The sequence below is a fragment of the Anopheles marshallii genome, chromosome 3, assembly GCF_943734725.1.
Source record: "Anopheles marshallii chromosome 3, idAnoMarsDA_429_01, whole genome shotgun sequence".
NCBI classification, from domain to species: Eukaryota; Metazoa; Arthropoda; class Insecta; order Diptera; family Culicidae; genus Anopheles; species Anopheles marshallii.
In genome coordinates this window covers 40,405,348-40,421,515 of record NC_071327.1, presented here as the reverse complement: position 1 = coordinate 40,421,515, position 16,168 = coordinate 40,405,348, and the positions used below count along the sequence as shown (strand labels likewise).

General features: G+C 42.5%; 1 protein-coding gene across 1 annotated transcript in view; it reads left to right on the top strand.

Moving 5' to 3' along the window:
* The window catches only part of LOC128711790 (transcription factor SPT20 homolog), a 72,554-nt gene extending 56,386 nt beyond the window's left edge, over positions 1-16,168 (top strand). Inside the window, exon 3 of the mRNA XM_053806676.1 lies at positions 14,315-16,168. Coding sequence (XP_053662651.1) covers positions 14,315-16,168 — 1,854 coding nt within the window. The remainder of the gene's footprint in view (positions 1-14,314) is intronic.

Below are 16,168 nucleotides of genomic sequence, written 5' to 3'. Positions count from 1 at the left end.
TGATTTATTAAACACAACTAATGTTAAGTAGTATGAAACTGTCAAATTCGAGTTTTATATTAATTTTATTTCTGTTCTCTTCTTTCTTTATTTACAGGTAAATGCGATGCTTTTTTATATTATCTTGACGTTTTGTAAGATGGTAATCTACTGTAGGTATTGTTGTGATGTATGTATGAGCCCTTTAAACAGTTTAATTGATTTATTATTTTGTAACAATGTATCTCCCAAATATAATTAGGAAAAGTAATAACCTTATTTATGTATATTTTCAATTGCTCTAAACCAAAACCAATTTGAGGTATCGATCAATGGCTCGATACGATCACGTTACAGGTGGTTGATATGATATGTAATGTTTTGATGGCCACGGTGCGTGTAAGAACACTTCGCCCATGAAGACTAGTTGGTAAGAGGTGATTGACACCCATGCTAATGTACAAAAGTCAACGCCAGTGTGTGTACCGTTGTTGTTGTCATCGAGAAGTGCTGGTGTTTGCAGCGTGGCAACATTTTATTTTGCATTAAATGTCCCCCTACTCGCATCTCGTGCTATGTGTGGATACATTTTTTTTTTTATATTTGGTTGTTGCAAAACCCAACCGGCGCGTCAAGTGAAAGGCACTGAAATATGGCGTGTCGTGTTTTTGTTTGTACGAATTCCAGGAAAATCTGGTTGTGTGTAATTCGATCACCGGCAAACCGCCAATATGGTTGTGGACGCATGTGGCATGCAATTCTGGCAACTGCGCCGCGTTGTGGTGGTTAGATGGTCAAACACCCTTCAATGCAGTTTGCCGATCGCATAACCCCGCGCAACCAGAACGTAAACATGATGGCCATGTATTTTTGGTACAGTACTACGGACGCAGCCAAACGCGTAAAATTAACGCGCGTTGAAGCGATCCACACCACCGCCGGCTCGTCGTTCGATTCTGCGAATGGGCGCTCTCATCGACGCGTTCTAGTCTCCTGGCTTGTACCTTTTTCTCCACGCTGCTGACCGATGACGTCGGGCGCGTTCTCATTTTATGTTGTATTTGCGTTTATTTATGGCCAACGCGCCAAGCACCGACGTATGGAGCGGAAAAAGAACAAAATAAAACCGAAAGAACGAATCGACGGAATAAGAACAAAAAAAAAACACGCCGGCGACGACGACGAAGAAAATGAAACCAAAGCGCGCGCGGCAAGGAAAAGTACAGTACCGTCAAAAACACATCGATTTCAGCCCAACACACAGAGAGCAGCATCATCAGCCGGGTCGCACGAAGCGGCATAGCAAGCCATGTTTATGGAACAGCCGTTTTAAGAGTAGAGCAAGGGGTGGGGTGTGAGTGTGTGCGAGGGTGAAGATGAGAGCGGGAGGGGTTGTTGTGGAAGAGGAGGTGGAAGAGAGGGGAATGGATGCGACGCGCAGGTTCGGCGCGTGTATTAGTGTGTGCGTACGTACGTCGAGCGCGTCTGATGCGGTGCGGCTCTGGGTATTATGTAGAACGCGGCATAACCATGCTTTTACATAAAGCGGCTTTTAGAAAGAGATGGAAAGAGTAACTGACGCACGTGGTGTGGTGATTGTGTGGGGTGAAGCCCGCAGGGTGAAGATGAAATATTTATAAACATAATAAAACCCGGGAGCTTACACACCTCACAAGCGAAGAGCGGTGACGATGATGATGATGCTTGGTGTGTGTGTGTGTGAATGTGTTGAAATGTGTGCGACGTCTGGGTGTTGTGTGCAGTGGTTGGTAAAGCAGGGGAAAAGAGATAGAGAACGATCATCGGCATCATCATCATCACATGTGTTTTGTGCAGAACGTGCGATGGCACTAAAAAAAGAAGCGAGAGAGAGAGAAAGAGTGCCGGCTTCCCTCTTATATACGCGCGTACACTCACCCATACTACTGTACCAGCTACTTGCTGTTGATGCGAGTGACTTGTACGCAAGCGTGTAGTGTTGTGCTGCATCCCAACACTGCGCCCTGGGGCTCTGGAACTTGGAGTACGCCGCGAAGACGACGTACAGAGCGCTTTCTTCCAGAGTTTCCCACATCAGCGCCACGGACAAGCGGGGCCGGTCCCATGATGCCGTAGTATAGGTGCGCGCTTTCCCAGTGTCTACAGCGCATACGCACGTACGCACATTATTGTGGCCTTCTTCTGCTTCTTATGTTGCTGGAAAGGTGGAAGCAACGCGCCAAGCCACACTGCTTCTACGGTCCATCTTGTTCCAGGGATTTGAACCGCTGGGTTGCATGTTGGCGGTGGAGACCGCACTCTCATTCTCGTTTTCTCCACTTCTTATCCATTTCCGTTCTCCGACAGCTTAAGTCTTCCCGCGTCTCTGGGAAGTTGGATAGAGAGGGTATAGGTGTTGGCCAGTGTGGTGGGGTGGTGTCTCTTGATTTACGATGCCAAAGCCATTCAAGCCAACCAACAGAATAAGCTAACCAGCCATCTAGCGGAAAGAGTTGCAGTTATGCACCAAGAGAGAAGGGGATGTGATGCAGGTGTGCTACTACGGGGCGGATGAAATTGGAAGAACTATAACTTGATTCTTACTCGCAGGCGATTTTTCCATTTTGCGGTTATATTTTAAACTTTAGCAGCTAGTAGTCACAGAAAAAAACCAATCCCTGCAAAGTGAAGCCTTCCTAAGCTATTCGAGTACCTCGAAAGTATACATTACTGCGCTCTGCCTTCACAATGTATGGCATGTCGTGTTCAGTCAGCCCATCAACAAAACCATATGGTGTTTTGCTTTCGTCGGTGCAGATTCCTGCGCAACAGCAGACCCAGCAGGTGTTGTTTTGTTATTTTCCAGATCGGGTAAGGTTAGGTTCCCTTTAAAACTGGCTCTTAACGCGCGTCATCGTTATGAAGCACACTTCGTCTTTCCCCCGATTTTCTAGATGTTGTTGCTGTTTTATTACGGAGTTGCTCTTATATTCTTATATTTCATACTATAATGTGTGCTATAGTAACTTCAAACACGATATTCAACGATTTCTTCCTAACTTGATGTTTGTCTTCATCAAGTACCTTGAAGTATTGTATTGAAGATTTGATAGTCGTACAGGAAATAATGAGGCGCAAAATGCAACACGGTAGAAACAGGTGGACATTTAAATTCATCATTTGCCGATTCTTCATACGCACCGGAGATTATTTTTAGCTTCAATTGGAAGAAACTGGTTCTGGTCGTTACTCTGTCAACAACTGCATCTGCTGATGCCACTATGATTCGTGTTGTGTGCTAATGATTAAATTCGTTTCGTTAAAAATTAACGTTAACGTTAAACAACACGATGCCGAATAACACGATGCTACGTTTTCTACTACTGCCCGGAATCATACTTTAAGCCGGTTTTTTATTGAATGCTTTTTCAGGCTTATCTGCTTACAGCTCCACATACAAATGACAAGCCAAGCTAAGTCTAGGGAAAAAGGATTAGATTGTTTTCCTAATGAAAGCTTCGGTCAGATGTTCGACAAATGTCAAAACAAACCATTCTTCTAGCAAGTCTGAACCAGGTTAGGCTAAGTTTCCCGTATGCTAAAAATGTAAAACAAACTCATTGACGAAAACAACTAAACATATATTATTTTCTGAATATGATTTATACATTGTTTTAAATGATTTAAGTAACCTAGCTTTAGGTTTATAAACTTTAAATGATTTTTATCAAATTGTAATTCCTCAAAAATGATCCCTTATGCCATTCTTTATGTCAATATGTTACGTTCTATACGAACCTGTACAGAATGATAAAGATCGGATTATTTGACAGATACAGGCTGAAAGTTTTAGCTTTCTAACTTATGGTATGGTTTGTCCCACTGTTTGCGAACTGGGAACCGGTTACAAGATGAATTTCCCGCGCAAAACCGGCATTCCAAATGTTCTCCGGGCACGTTCGGCAGTTGTCAGTGTGGCAGAAACGATAGAAAGCCGGTAAAAGACGATATAACATAATGTTTGGGTTTGTGGAATTTCATAAAACTGGAAGGAAATATTGTCACATTGAAATAATTGCATAATAAAACTGTGGACTTTCCTGTCCATCAAAATGTTCTGTACATTTCCGATCACGCTACTCGTTTGCTTGTGTAAATAAAACCTGTTATTTTGTTATCGAAATGATCGATATTCGGATGAACAGAAAAAGGCGCGAACGATCATGTGCTTATGTACGATCGATGAAAGCTTTGTTGCTGACCCGTATATACTATGTGAAACCAAACCAAACATTACATTCATGATCGACGAATGATCGTACGTGTGTGTGTGTGATACAGTCGATCGAATTTTTGGTATTTGGCGCGTAACGCCTGTGCATCAAGACTTTTTTTTGCGAACCCAAACTGTACTTTTCATCCATATCCCGCGCACTAGCACGCTCCATTCATCATCCCACCTCTCCTGTCCGCTGCCGGATGGTGGATATCTACGTTGCTGAAGCTTGTTTGAACGGTGCTATGTTTTATGCTTTCGCACCAGCAGCGGCACAGAGTCAAGGTTTTGTTGCTTATTGCGGTTGATGCTCGTCATCGTGCCTTGGTATGTGTTGGTGGTGCGTTCGGGTTTTTGCGTATTTCCCTTCCAGTCACGCGGGTTTTTTTCGGGTTGACCATGAGATGCTGTGCGGCGCCGGTCGACGTGAAAGTAGTGGAGGAAGTAGATGTGCAAAAATTAAGTTTTGCACATGATCTGCACGATACGTAACGTGTAGCCTTATACTAGCCACTATCTAGTTTCGCTTCTGTATCCTCCAGTTTTATATTCTCTTTATGTGGAGTAAATTTATTATTTTAAATGCTATTTGCTTCACGTTGTGTGTGGTCAATTTGCCATATTTTATCGTGTCAAGAAAACATTTATCTCTTTTTGTTATATGTATTGAACTGTTTGTTTGTTTATTTGTTTTTGATTTTAAAGGTAAAAATTAAACTTATGTGATTTGATCACCTTTTTAAAAGCTTTGAAATTGCGTCCGTTTAGGATAAAATCTGATGGTCTGAGTGTTGTTTCTGGTGCGTGTGGTTTTGCGATTTACGAGAAGTAGCTTAAGAGAGCAAAAGAGAGGATAAATGGGGAATAATACTGCGCAATTTCTCGAAGTTTGGACCACGTTCACTTCAAAGGTCCAGTTCGGTCTTCGCTGTATTATTTCTTGCGTTTTCTTCGACACCTTCTGCGTGGCATCAATTCGCGCAAGCAGATTTATAAAAAGACCACCGTATATACCAACGCAACATCATCTGTTTTTCGCATATTCGTCGTTTTCGTTTTCTTCTGTTTTGTGTTTCTTTACTCCTTTTTGTGTTCGTACTGTGTGCATGCACGTGAATTTCGATTGCGTGAGGTTGAAGCGAAAATAAATCAGCAGCAAGACAAGCACATGCTACGATTTCCGCATATTGCGAAGGTTAGGAGTACCATAGCTACTAAAGCATGAGCTAATTGATGTAGTAGTTTGGAAAGAATGAAAATAGTATAATTTTATCCGACTCTGATTGCCTGATGGATAATAAGATTTAAGTTGTAAATTATTGTTTCTTTCTGCTCTGGCTCCACTATGGTATTTGTGGCTTTATTTAATTTAATTTATCCGTGTAGCTGAGCAGAAAGTTATGAAGTAATTTCTTGAATAGGATTTAGAACCAGCTCTGTCGCGTGAACCATTTTTCATCTGACATTTTATTTATGGGCCGCTCTGAATCTGTACATTAACATCTCTGAATAGACTGTTTTTCGCAAGGATATATGCAAATATTTCATGATCTGATTGATTGTATAAGCATTTTCAAAATCTTTGAACCTTTGAGAATTTTATCGCTCTAGTTGATAGAAGGTTATGAATGAAGCGATACATTCCAAATATGAATATATGTTAATCACCTGTCAAATAAGGGGTTTGTGTTTCTTTTTGGGTTTGTTGGAAAACTTTTTTGGGGAGTTAATTAAAATAGCAATGTTGAAGCAATAATTGTTTTTATCAAAAGAAGAAAATCTAAACCTGAGATCGCCCGAGAATACACAACAAGACTGTTGGTGTGTTTTCGGTCGACTTGGCAATACTCTAGCCCTGAGCATACCATCACATGCCGAGTAAGTCAAGCGTCCAATTTTGGGGGAAAAAGGTTGAAAACACTGGAGAACTTCTTGGGTGCCACTCACATTTCGGGGATACGCGAGGAGGGGGGGAGGGTATATATAGAGTCATAGTGCTCGTGTTCCGGTCTGGTAAGCAAGCGGCGGCACCAGGTATATTCGAGGGTTCACTGAGTTTTGAAAACCATAAGTGATTAGGTGCATTTCGAATCAAGTGTGGGAAGGAACAGTGCACAAAACGTGGAGGCGCCGCTGGAATGAAAAGCTTTCCACGACGGCGGATGATACGTGGCGGCCATAAAAAGGGAGAAGGTTTGATTTTTCTTTTAATTTTCCTCATTATAGCTTTACCCGTGCTGCGCGATGATGGTGGTAGAATCTTAATGGGGCATAGTAGTGAGCCTGTTAGGTGTGGCATTTTGAGTTGGGCAGGTTATGAATTTGAGTTGATGATTTTCGAATTACAACTAACGAGGGTAGGTTGTATTTCAGAAATAGTCAATCGGAACTAGGTACAAGTGACTCATTGAACCATACAAGCTAATTCACTGCAGAACGGTTCACGAGATCCAATCGAATAAATGATCCATTTATAAACTGGAACAAATGGATGAGAGTAGAATGTATTGTAATGTAGAAAAGTGTATTTTTTGTATCACATGTAAAATTGTTTCTTTAAATTGTACAAGTATTCACAAATTGTAAAGGCAAGATGAAAAACTAACTCATTTAGGCAGTGATCTTTTTCCCATACAGCCAAGAGTAAAACAAAGATGAAAGTAATAATTACATTAATGTAATAAAATGATCGAAACTGAATGTAACATTTTTCAACAACTTACTAGAAGGAATTAAAGCATAAATTTGCTAAGATGCGTTAGCGAACAGTTTGTAAAATTCGTTCAGAAATCATTCGAAAATTGTTGTCTCGTGGAGCATCATAGTTTTTTTTGTGTGTGCCATGTTTGTGGTCACCCGTCCTGCATGGAGACGGCTGATGTGCTGTGCTGGCTGGCTAATGCTCGTTTGTTGTACCGGGCGGGCGTAAACTGTTATCGATCGATCCTTGGCGCAAAAAATGTGATGTCCTGTTGGTTGGTTGGTCGTGTGTGAGACAATGTTCGTGTTTTACGAACACACACAGCAGCGCGTACATAATACAGCGCGCTTACTAAACCATTGAAAGGATGGGAAAACTCCAAACAGATGATATTACGCTGACCGAGCCTGGCTGGCACCAGCTTCCAATGGGAAGGCACCGGATTTTACTACCATCCTGTGCTGTACGGTTGTATGGTAGGTCCTTTTAGGTATGAATGAAGAAAAGAGAGACAGTACCAATGTGGTTGGAAGAGAGTTGGGAAGAGAGCGAACGTTGAAGCGCGCAAGCAAACCGAGACTAAAAACTGAGCTGCTGCCAGCCTACGCTACGTCATGTTCCTCTGGTAAGAAAGCGCGCCGAAACGCGCGCATTTTCTTTCATGCCCGTTTTGGTGAGCGAAATGAAAATGTGGCATCTCTCCGCTTTCGTTTAAATGCGAAACATTTCTTAGTCTGTAGTACACTACTGCAGTGGGTAAATATGATTTTGACTTACAATGGAACGGAAAAACTTGTAAGTAAACATGAAAAAGGGAGTAGCACTGTCGTGTTACAAATAAAGGCAGTGGTGAGACTTTGGATCATTCCACATGGTAGGTTTGTGTCGTAACAGATTTTTCTCAAGACACTAGAAAAGGCATATGGTCGCAGCATATGTGTAGCCAGGGGTGAAGTGTTTGTGGAGGTATGGGAGTATACTCAAAAAGCTTCAGGCGAGAAAATAGTAAAACGACGCATGCGTTCATGAAATCTGATGTGTCTCGGCGTTCGATCACGTCCGTCATATCGTGGCTTTATATGCGGCAGCTATGTATTTTTCCCCGGTTAGTAAATAAAGTGATGAGCCAACACCCGAGTGGTAATAGTAGTTTTTTTTTATACTCGTTGTCTGTCTACTGTATGGCCAGATAGAGAGAGAGAGAGAGATAAGGCACAAGGAATGATGATGATGATTGTAACCGTCCATGGTATTGTAATGATGGGAACAGTTTCGTCTGGCTATGTCCTGACACAGGATTTCGGAAGCGTTTTCGATTCTTATCACCCGACACCGAAACAGCTGGTAACAGTGGTGTAACACATCCAGGACGGTTTTTGCGACGGCTTGCGAACGTTTAGGTGCGCGCGCCCGGGCTGACGTATGGTGTAGGGAGGCTGGCTTTTTCGGGCCATGTGGCTGTGGGTTTAAATGGGAGAAAATTTTACAGGAACTTCCGTATGGAAAAATCTGCTGCTCTCTATGGCAACACACAACTACCAATGCGCGCGCCCTATTGGTATGCTGGAAACCGGTGGTGGCACTGGGAAAAAGCTGACTTTTCGCAACCTTTTCATTCCCATACACCGGCGCATCCCACAGCTGAAGCACTCGATGATTGCAGGAAACTTTAAACAAAAAATCAATTGACTCTCAACTCTCAGCTGTGTCCGCAAAAGGATATAGCTCTCAGACTGTTGAATATATTTCAGTATGATAGCGTTGCGACAACGCCCATTTTAACAGCGGCACTTTCGAAAGCTCTCAGACATGTTTAGTAATTGTTCGCCGATCGTGTGCTTTTTGCGTTCGTGTTCATGATGCAATAAAGATTTAGATTTTACCATCATTATCTGCACGATTTTACAAACAAAAAGGAAACTGTGTCTATCAATACAACGCACCAAGTCCAAAATATGACTAACGTAGTACGTTTTACGCCAGTGGATTGTAATTAATTTAGGTCACTTTTATGCTCCCCAGAAGAGCACGGTCACCACCACGCATCTCTTTGGAGTGAATCCTTTTTTTTTTTTTTACGTTTGTTATGTACAGCAAACACCAAGTGCAGGAGAACATAAAGCTCTTTCAACAAATGGGAAGGAAATGCAGACGGGGCGCTGCCGGAGATGTCGCATTGACGTAACATGTACGGGGAGCAGACAGGCTTTTGGGAAGATGATGCGGATTGGAGCTCCATTAGTGGATACTCGTATCTGGAGGGATCTGCTCGCTTCTCACATTTCAGCAGACTGTATCAAATATAGTAAATTGTAACCCACTGGGAATAATGCTTTCCGGCTGTCGATGCGCTCTTTTTTACTCTAAGGCCACACGTCTAGCCAATGTACAACGTATTGGGTTAGAGGGAATCATCTGGGAAGGCAACATTGGCTAGACGAAAACGATTAAGTTTGTTTGGATATTTTTGAACTATTTCGCAGATTTTGGGGTGGTGTGAATTGCGGTCCCCATGGCCGACGATATGAAAAGTTGTCCCGAAAATAGGATATTAGTATTGAACTAACTATAGATTTTGCTGTTTCTTGAACTTAACTTTAAGTATTGTACATTGCTAGATTCGATAGTCGATACTCGCAATTCTTCCAAAGAGAGTCATGCCGCTCTTCTGGTGTGTGGGAACTCTCAACGCTACTGGGAAAGGAGTTGAAAGGAGGAATAGTCTACGTGCGCATTGTCTGGTTTAAGCAATTGAACATTCATAGTACAGGAACAGTGCTTGATATATTTGATAGTCTTAAGAGACTAAGCCGATATGTTTTACCTATATAAGATATTTAAAAAAGTCGGTTCATAATGTGGAAGATTGACATAAATCTTGTCAGGAGATTCATTAAGCAAGACACTATGGGAAAATTCTGCAAAGACGAGGCATATGGTAATGAAAGCGTCTATAATTCATGTAGCATCGCGATATTTTGATGCACGATATGAAAATTTCTGTGTAGTTGTTGCACTTGCATCATATAAAATATGATTTTTTTTCTTCGTTAGAACAGCCTGGCCGTATCGACTTATTTTACCACGTAGCCGGATAGTCAGTCCTTGCTGCGGGGGATTGGCCCGGATGGGATTTTGGTCCGGTCCGTTCGTGTGAAGACCGGCGCCGCTAGTATCATGCCACCCGGCCGCCCCAATATGAAAATTTTTAATAACAACATTTATGAGAGCTCGCCTCAAACACGTTCGGTAAAAACATGTGAAAATCTGATCCCGCAAAACACAAATTTGCCAACTAACTTTATTATAATAAAAACTTTGCGAAACGTATGTGTTTACAAAGACTATGATTTATAGCATGTTGCGCACGGATCCGCGCGATTGTTGAAAGGTAAGAGTAAACTCGAAGTCCAAGACAAAATCAACGTTTCCGATCTCACGTTTAGTTTATGGTAGGGTTGTTTTAGAGTTTGCCGCGAAAGCGTTTTTTGCTTCTATTTATCTTTCTGTCGAAATTGCCATCTAGCGGGAAACGAAATGCTGTACGGCGTAGTTTCTCTATTCTTCTCAAGAGCATAAAGCCACTAGAGGTTGTTCACCTGAACTTGCGAATCCAACGTAGTAGAGCCAAATAAAAAAAACCGCGTACCCGTAGCGACTAGAAATCTGTTCCCGAAAAGTGGCGTCAAAAGTGTATGTGAGAGGGATAGAGAGAACGAGAAATTGCCAAAAAAAAATTAGCAAACTCTATTTAGTTCACTTACTACGGCGAGAGAAGCCCATGAAATTCGCAATGAAACGGACGAACGCCGCGGTTCCCACCCCATCCATCCATGTTCCCGGGCGGGTGGGCCGGCGGGAACGTTCGACTTCCCACCATCTGTGCAAATTCCAGCTGGTTTGGTTGAGTTGTATTCTTTCCCTGGCCGTATGTTGCATGCCAGCGCGCTGTGTATCTGATTTTACGCTTCGGTTTCCACAGATTTATTTCAGCTCCCGAAACGTGGCGGCGGCAACACCACATTGAACGGAACAAATCTTGGCGGGGATAATACTGGATGAATCGGTTGGTCTACTGCTAAGTAGCTGTAGCAGGGTAGTAAGCAGCAGCAGGTGTTGCGGAAGTAAAGATTTGCGAATTTTGCGCAGAAGTTTGATCGTGGCGAGCAATTCGGGTATAGAGGTTGAAAAGGGAAACGGGGTCAGCGAAAATGGCATGCAAAAAGGGGCATGGAACAATTTGCTAAATAACTTCCTGTGGCAAAATGTATTTTGTAGTTACATACACACATACACACACACAAACATATGTATAAGCGTTGGGGGGAGGGGGCATGTTAAGAAAAAAAGGGTGTACAATGTATCTTTTGCTGAGCGGAGATCTTGTGGAATGTAAGAAGAAAACAAAACCCGCCAAGGCATTTACAAAGAAAGGAAATTATTCTCTTCCATGATGGATAGGCTAGGGCAAAAGTCAAAACGGCCATTATGCCCATCCATTGTTACCTATCTCCTCCGCCCAACAGTGCATAACCGTTGCGACCACCTTAAGCAATGGTTCTCCAATACGCGTGTATGAATTTAAAATTTAAAAATCCCGCTCCTCTTCGATTAACTTCATTTCTTCTTTCTATCCATCACGTGCACGATCATACGCACCTGTCAATATGCGAATGATCAGTAAAACAAGGCAGTCTTATAAAAGAGAATTAAAAACAATTTTTCTCTGAGGGGCATGACCCCCTTACTCTCTCCATCTGTGAAGAGTGTGTATTTTTTTTTTGCGTAGCAAACAACGAAAACCAATTGGTGGCTCACGATATCGACACGAACCACCACCAGCCTACGGTTGTAAGTCTCTTTTCGATCCAAAACTGACTAGCGACCGTTGCGTACGAAAAAAGAATATCCGGCAAACATAGTTTTGCTGCTTCTTCTCTTTGCCAGCAGCGAGAGCCATTAGATAACGTAGGAAGAAATACAACTTCCTCCCGAAACGCACGCAACAGCCGTACGCGCAACACGCGCTGCTGGGTGGGCTGATGGCGCAAAGTGCGTAGAGAGACTTGTGTATTCTTACGGTTGTGCCTTTGTCCGTCTTTCTAAACATTGCCCACGAACAAGCGGCCGTAGTGAAACGGAGAAGAATAATGCGTTCACCAAAACAAGTTCGCGATCGGGCATAATCATAAGATGCGTAAGGTCTTTTAAACACATTCATCGTCAGGCGGCAGCGCCGAAAGTTGCGTATGGTTTAAAACGCTAAACTCATTCACAAATGCCTGTTGGCCCTGCGTTACTGATTCATGCGTACGCCATGGTGTGTTGTGTTTTTTCGTCTGTATTTTTCCTATTCCATCGTTCCACTTTCTCGTTATAAATTCCAAGCAAAGATCGAGAGTAACGCTTTTGAAGCTTTTCGTGTGGACGAGTGTTTGTGAGCGAAATGGATTTGAATTTTCAAGTTCAATGTTTTGATGTGACGTTGTGTTTTTGTTTATTTTCTTGTCTGTTTTTTTTATCAAGTTGTAATTCAGTTTCTTTGTTGTTATAAAATTATCCTTTTTCAGTTATGTATTATTATTGTTCAATATGGTAATGAAATTAAAATCATGTTTAAGATCGACTTTTTCTGTCAGGAATTGTTCAAAAAGGGGAAATAAACAGAAATATTATGTCGCATAGCAAATTTTACTCTTTATCCATAGGATATTATTACGTTGCATTGTAAATGAGAATTGAAACATGTTTTTAAATTTTATTTTGTTTGTGTATCTTGTTTGCAATGTAATATTGACTCATTATGTCGATAATTATTATATACAAATATTAAATCTTAAAAAAGCTGCTACGCAACGATCATTGCGATTGATTATTCCGACGTTCATAACCTTAATGATAGACACGACCCGAGACACGACCGCCGGATATACCATTAAAGAGGTTTTTTAACAGCTGTGCTAATTCCAGTCCACTGGTGCTGGAAAAATATAATATTGTCCATCGTACCTTGGACCGAATGATCAACGATCATGACCTTATAATGAATGCCAATTTATGATTTACTAGAGTCTTGTCAGCTTGACAGTAATGTGTGCCAAGCATTAACATGACTTACGTACATTTAAATGTACGTTGCTCACTGCTGGTACCAGTCATACACTGTACCAATCTTTTAATGATTCTTAATCGCTCCCATTTGGTTGGTGCCCTATGATGAAAGCGAAACTGTTTCTGAAGAGTAGAACGAGAAAACAATACATTTGTGAAGAATGAAGACTTTTCGTTCAAGCAGTTTCGTTGCAAACGATCAGTTATAACACACATTCCAAATGCAAACATTTTATTTTATCATCTGTCTGTGATAAGCGGGACAAGCATTTGGAATGAATTTGCATAGCAAAGCGACGAAGGTTTGAAGATGATTTAAACCTTCAACTAATGAAACATTTTCCCCTTCCCCTTTGGTCAACTCACAATTGAGCACGTTGTGCTGATGTTATGGCTGGATCCTTGTTCGGTTCACGCGAAGCATTTGTATCATCTGAAACTTCCTTCCATAAATAAAGTGTGTATGCAACAACAAGAAACAAGGAACCAGAAGAAAGAGTATGCACAAATTAGCATACAAAAACGGGATGACGAGTTTTAAATGGGGTTTTGGGAAAAGACATGCGGAATAAATCGGTTTTTAAAATTCGCTGGTAGCGGGTTTCATCGTTTTGCATTGGGTGTGGTCATGTCAGTTTCGACTCGTGTACGCTGCAAGTGTGATGCGCACATTGTGTAAAACCTCGCCGTAAGTGTGATTACGACTGCCGTGTGGAGCAGAAAGCATAAAAAAAGATAAAAATCATCGGGATGAGCATGCGCAGAACATTATTACAGAAATATCTCGGTGGTAGACAAGAAGCGTTTCAATGAAAAATGCGGGACGATCTAATTTCTGCAATGTACAGAGGAGGTCAATGAAAACGAACATTTGTGTAATATGTTTTCATTTTTGGATTTTCGTTTACCCCGTTTTAACGCCCCAAGTGATCTAACGTGTTCATTGTTATTTTTTGTTAGCAACAAGTAATTGTTTGCGATTTTTTTAAATTTTCGATGTATTGTTTTAAAATGTACCTCACCTGTCATCACCTTATGAAGGTGTCGCATTACATTACATTATTACATGGAATCCATAGCGCTAACCTTGTCTTTATATAGTTAATATACTTATTGTAGTTTTAAAAGGTCTACAAGACACGTAGTGCTGAAAAAAAGGTATTGTTTCGAAAGAAAGGTATTGCCTCAATAGTATAATAGTATTGGTTTGAATCACGATTTGATCGTTAATGATTGCTGATTGTTTCTTATGATTGTTTTACTTTCAGGCCGCGATTTTGCAACAGACCGCCGAATACATCTATTCATTAGAACAAGAAAAGACTCGTTTACTATCGCAAAACTGTCAGTTAAAACGGACAATTGATCAACAAGACCACAATGGAACTCCAGATCCATCGCAGACTGCGACACAAACTGTAGCGAGCAATGCGACAAATGGCAGTGCTGTGGTGGTCTGCCAACAGCAACAGCTGGTGTCAAACGTTGGAACTGGTGGAAGCGGTCAACCAGGAGCTACGGTAGTGGCAACCGTTGCCAAAAAGCGTAAAATCGACACCATCGTTACCGCGCAGCCGGTATCAGATTCATCGGACGAGGGATTAGGGTCAATGTCGCCGGAACCGGTGTCGTTACGCGCTGTGAGTGTTACCTCGAACGGAAGTAACTTATCTAACGCGCACTCAGGCTCGACAATGATCTCAAGCCCATCCACTACCCACGGGAGACAATGTACGACGGTGAACTTTTCCGCAAAAGACTACTTGGAATTGAAACATCAGCTTGAAGTAGAACGACGGCAGAAACTATTGATTGAGGACCGATTGAAAGCACTCGAACGCCAACTCTATCCCACCAGGATACAGTATCAGGAATCTTCGGAGCTGGTTGTACCCGACATCAGCAACGAACCATCATCAGTATCATCACTTGCTCCGGAAGATGTTGCGGTTTCGATAATTCATAAACCGGTCAGTAGTGGTGGAACCACCGTAGCTGGCAAACTATCGCGTATTCCTGGTGAACTGGAAGGCGGTATGCAAGTGATCTCCCTAGATGCTAACAGCCTGGGAAAGAATCAACATGTAGTCGTATGTTCTGGTGAATTGATAGAAGAAGCACTTTCTATGCAGACGGTCCCGGCAGCACCGAAACAGCTGGTTATACCGATGAAGGAGGAAAAGTTGTATATCAAACGGTCCCGATCTCGATCGCCAGCAGTAGGAGAAGCGACCGTGGTAACGTTGCCCCCTAAGAAAAATCGTTACCCTTCCATCTTAGAGGCAGCTATCAAAGCTGAACCGAAGGTGGAAGTAGAACGTATCGATTCACCTTCTTCGATTGTGGTTACTGATGATCAGATGATAGTGTCAACAACGGGTTCGCACCTGGTCGGAACAGGTGCCAGTTTAGCCACTGTCCAGCAGCCTCGACTCAATTGTAACTACCGCCACAACCTCGAAACTATAGTTGAAGCAATCCGTCATCTCGAAGGTGATGCATTTGATGCAGTTGTACCAACGCAACAACAGCAACATCAACAGCAACAACAACAGCAGCAACAACAGCAGCAGCAACAGTCATTACATCAACCAGTACAACAACCTCAACCCACTCAACCTCCAACAGTAACATCCCAATCGACTATACAACAGAGACCTATGCAGGAAGTTCCACTGGCGTTGACAACAGCGAGTAAACAACAGACTCCGTTAATACAGACGAAAACTGATCGTGATCACCGTCAAAGTCAGCTAGAACCGTACCTGAAGTTTCGATCAGCGCCAAATCCAACCGCAAGTGCTGTACTTCCGTCGGCTAGTGCGTCCAATTTAGTCGCCGCTGCTGCCCCTAGCGTCGTGACAGTAACGCCCCAGACGGGTTCGATCATTTCCGTATCAATTGCACCAACCGGAAGCGCCACGTTGCCGGCCGGTTCCAACTGTCATTCACCTGCCGCCGCATCTTCGACGACAACAACTACGATCGTGGCCAATAGTTCCGTCGTGTCAGCGAATATACCGCAGCAGCAGCATCCGAACACGCTCACAACGGCCGCACAACTTTTGCAACAGCAGCAGCAGTGCAGGCCTGGTGTAATAGTGGTGAAGCAAAATTCATGA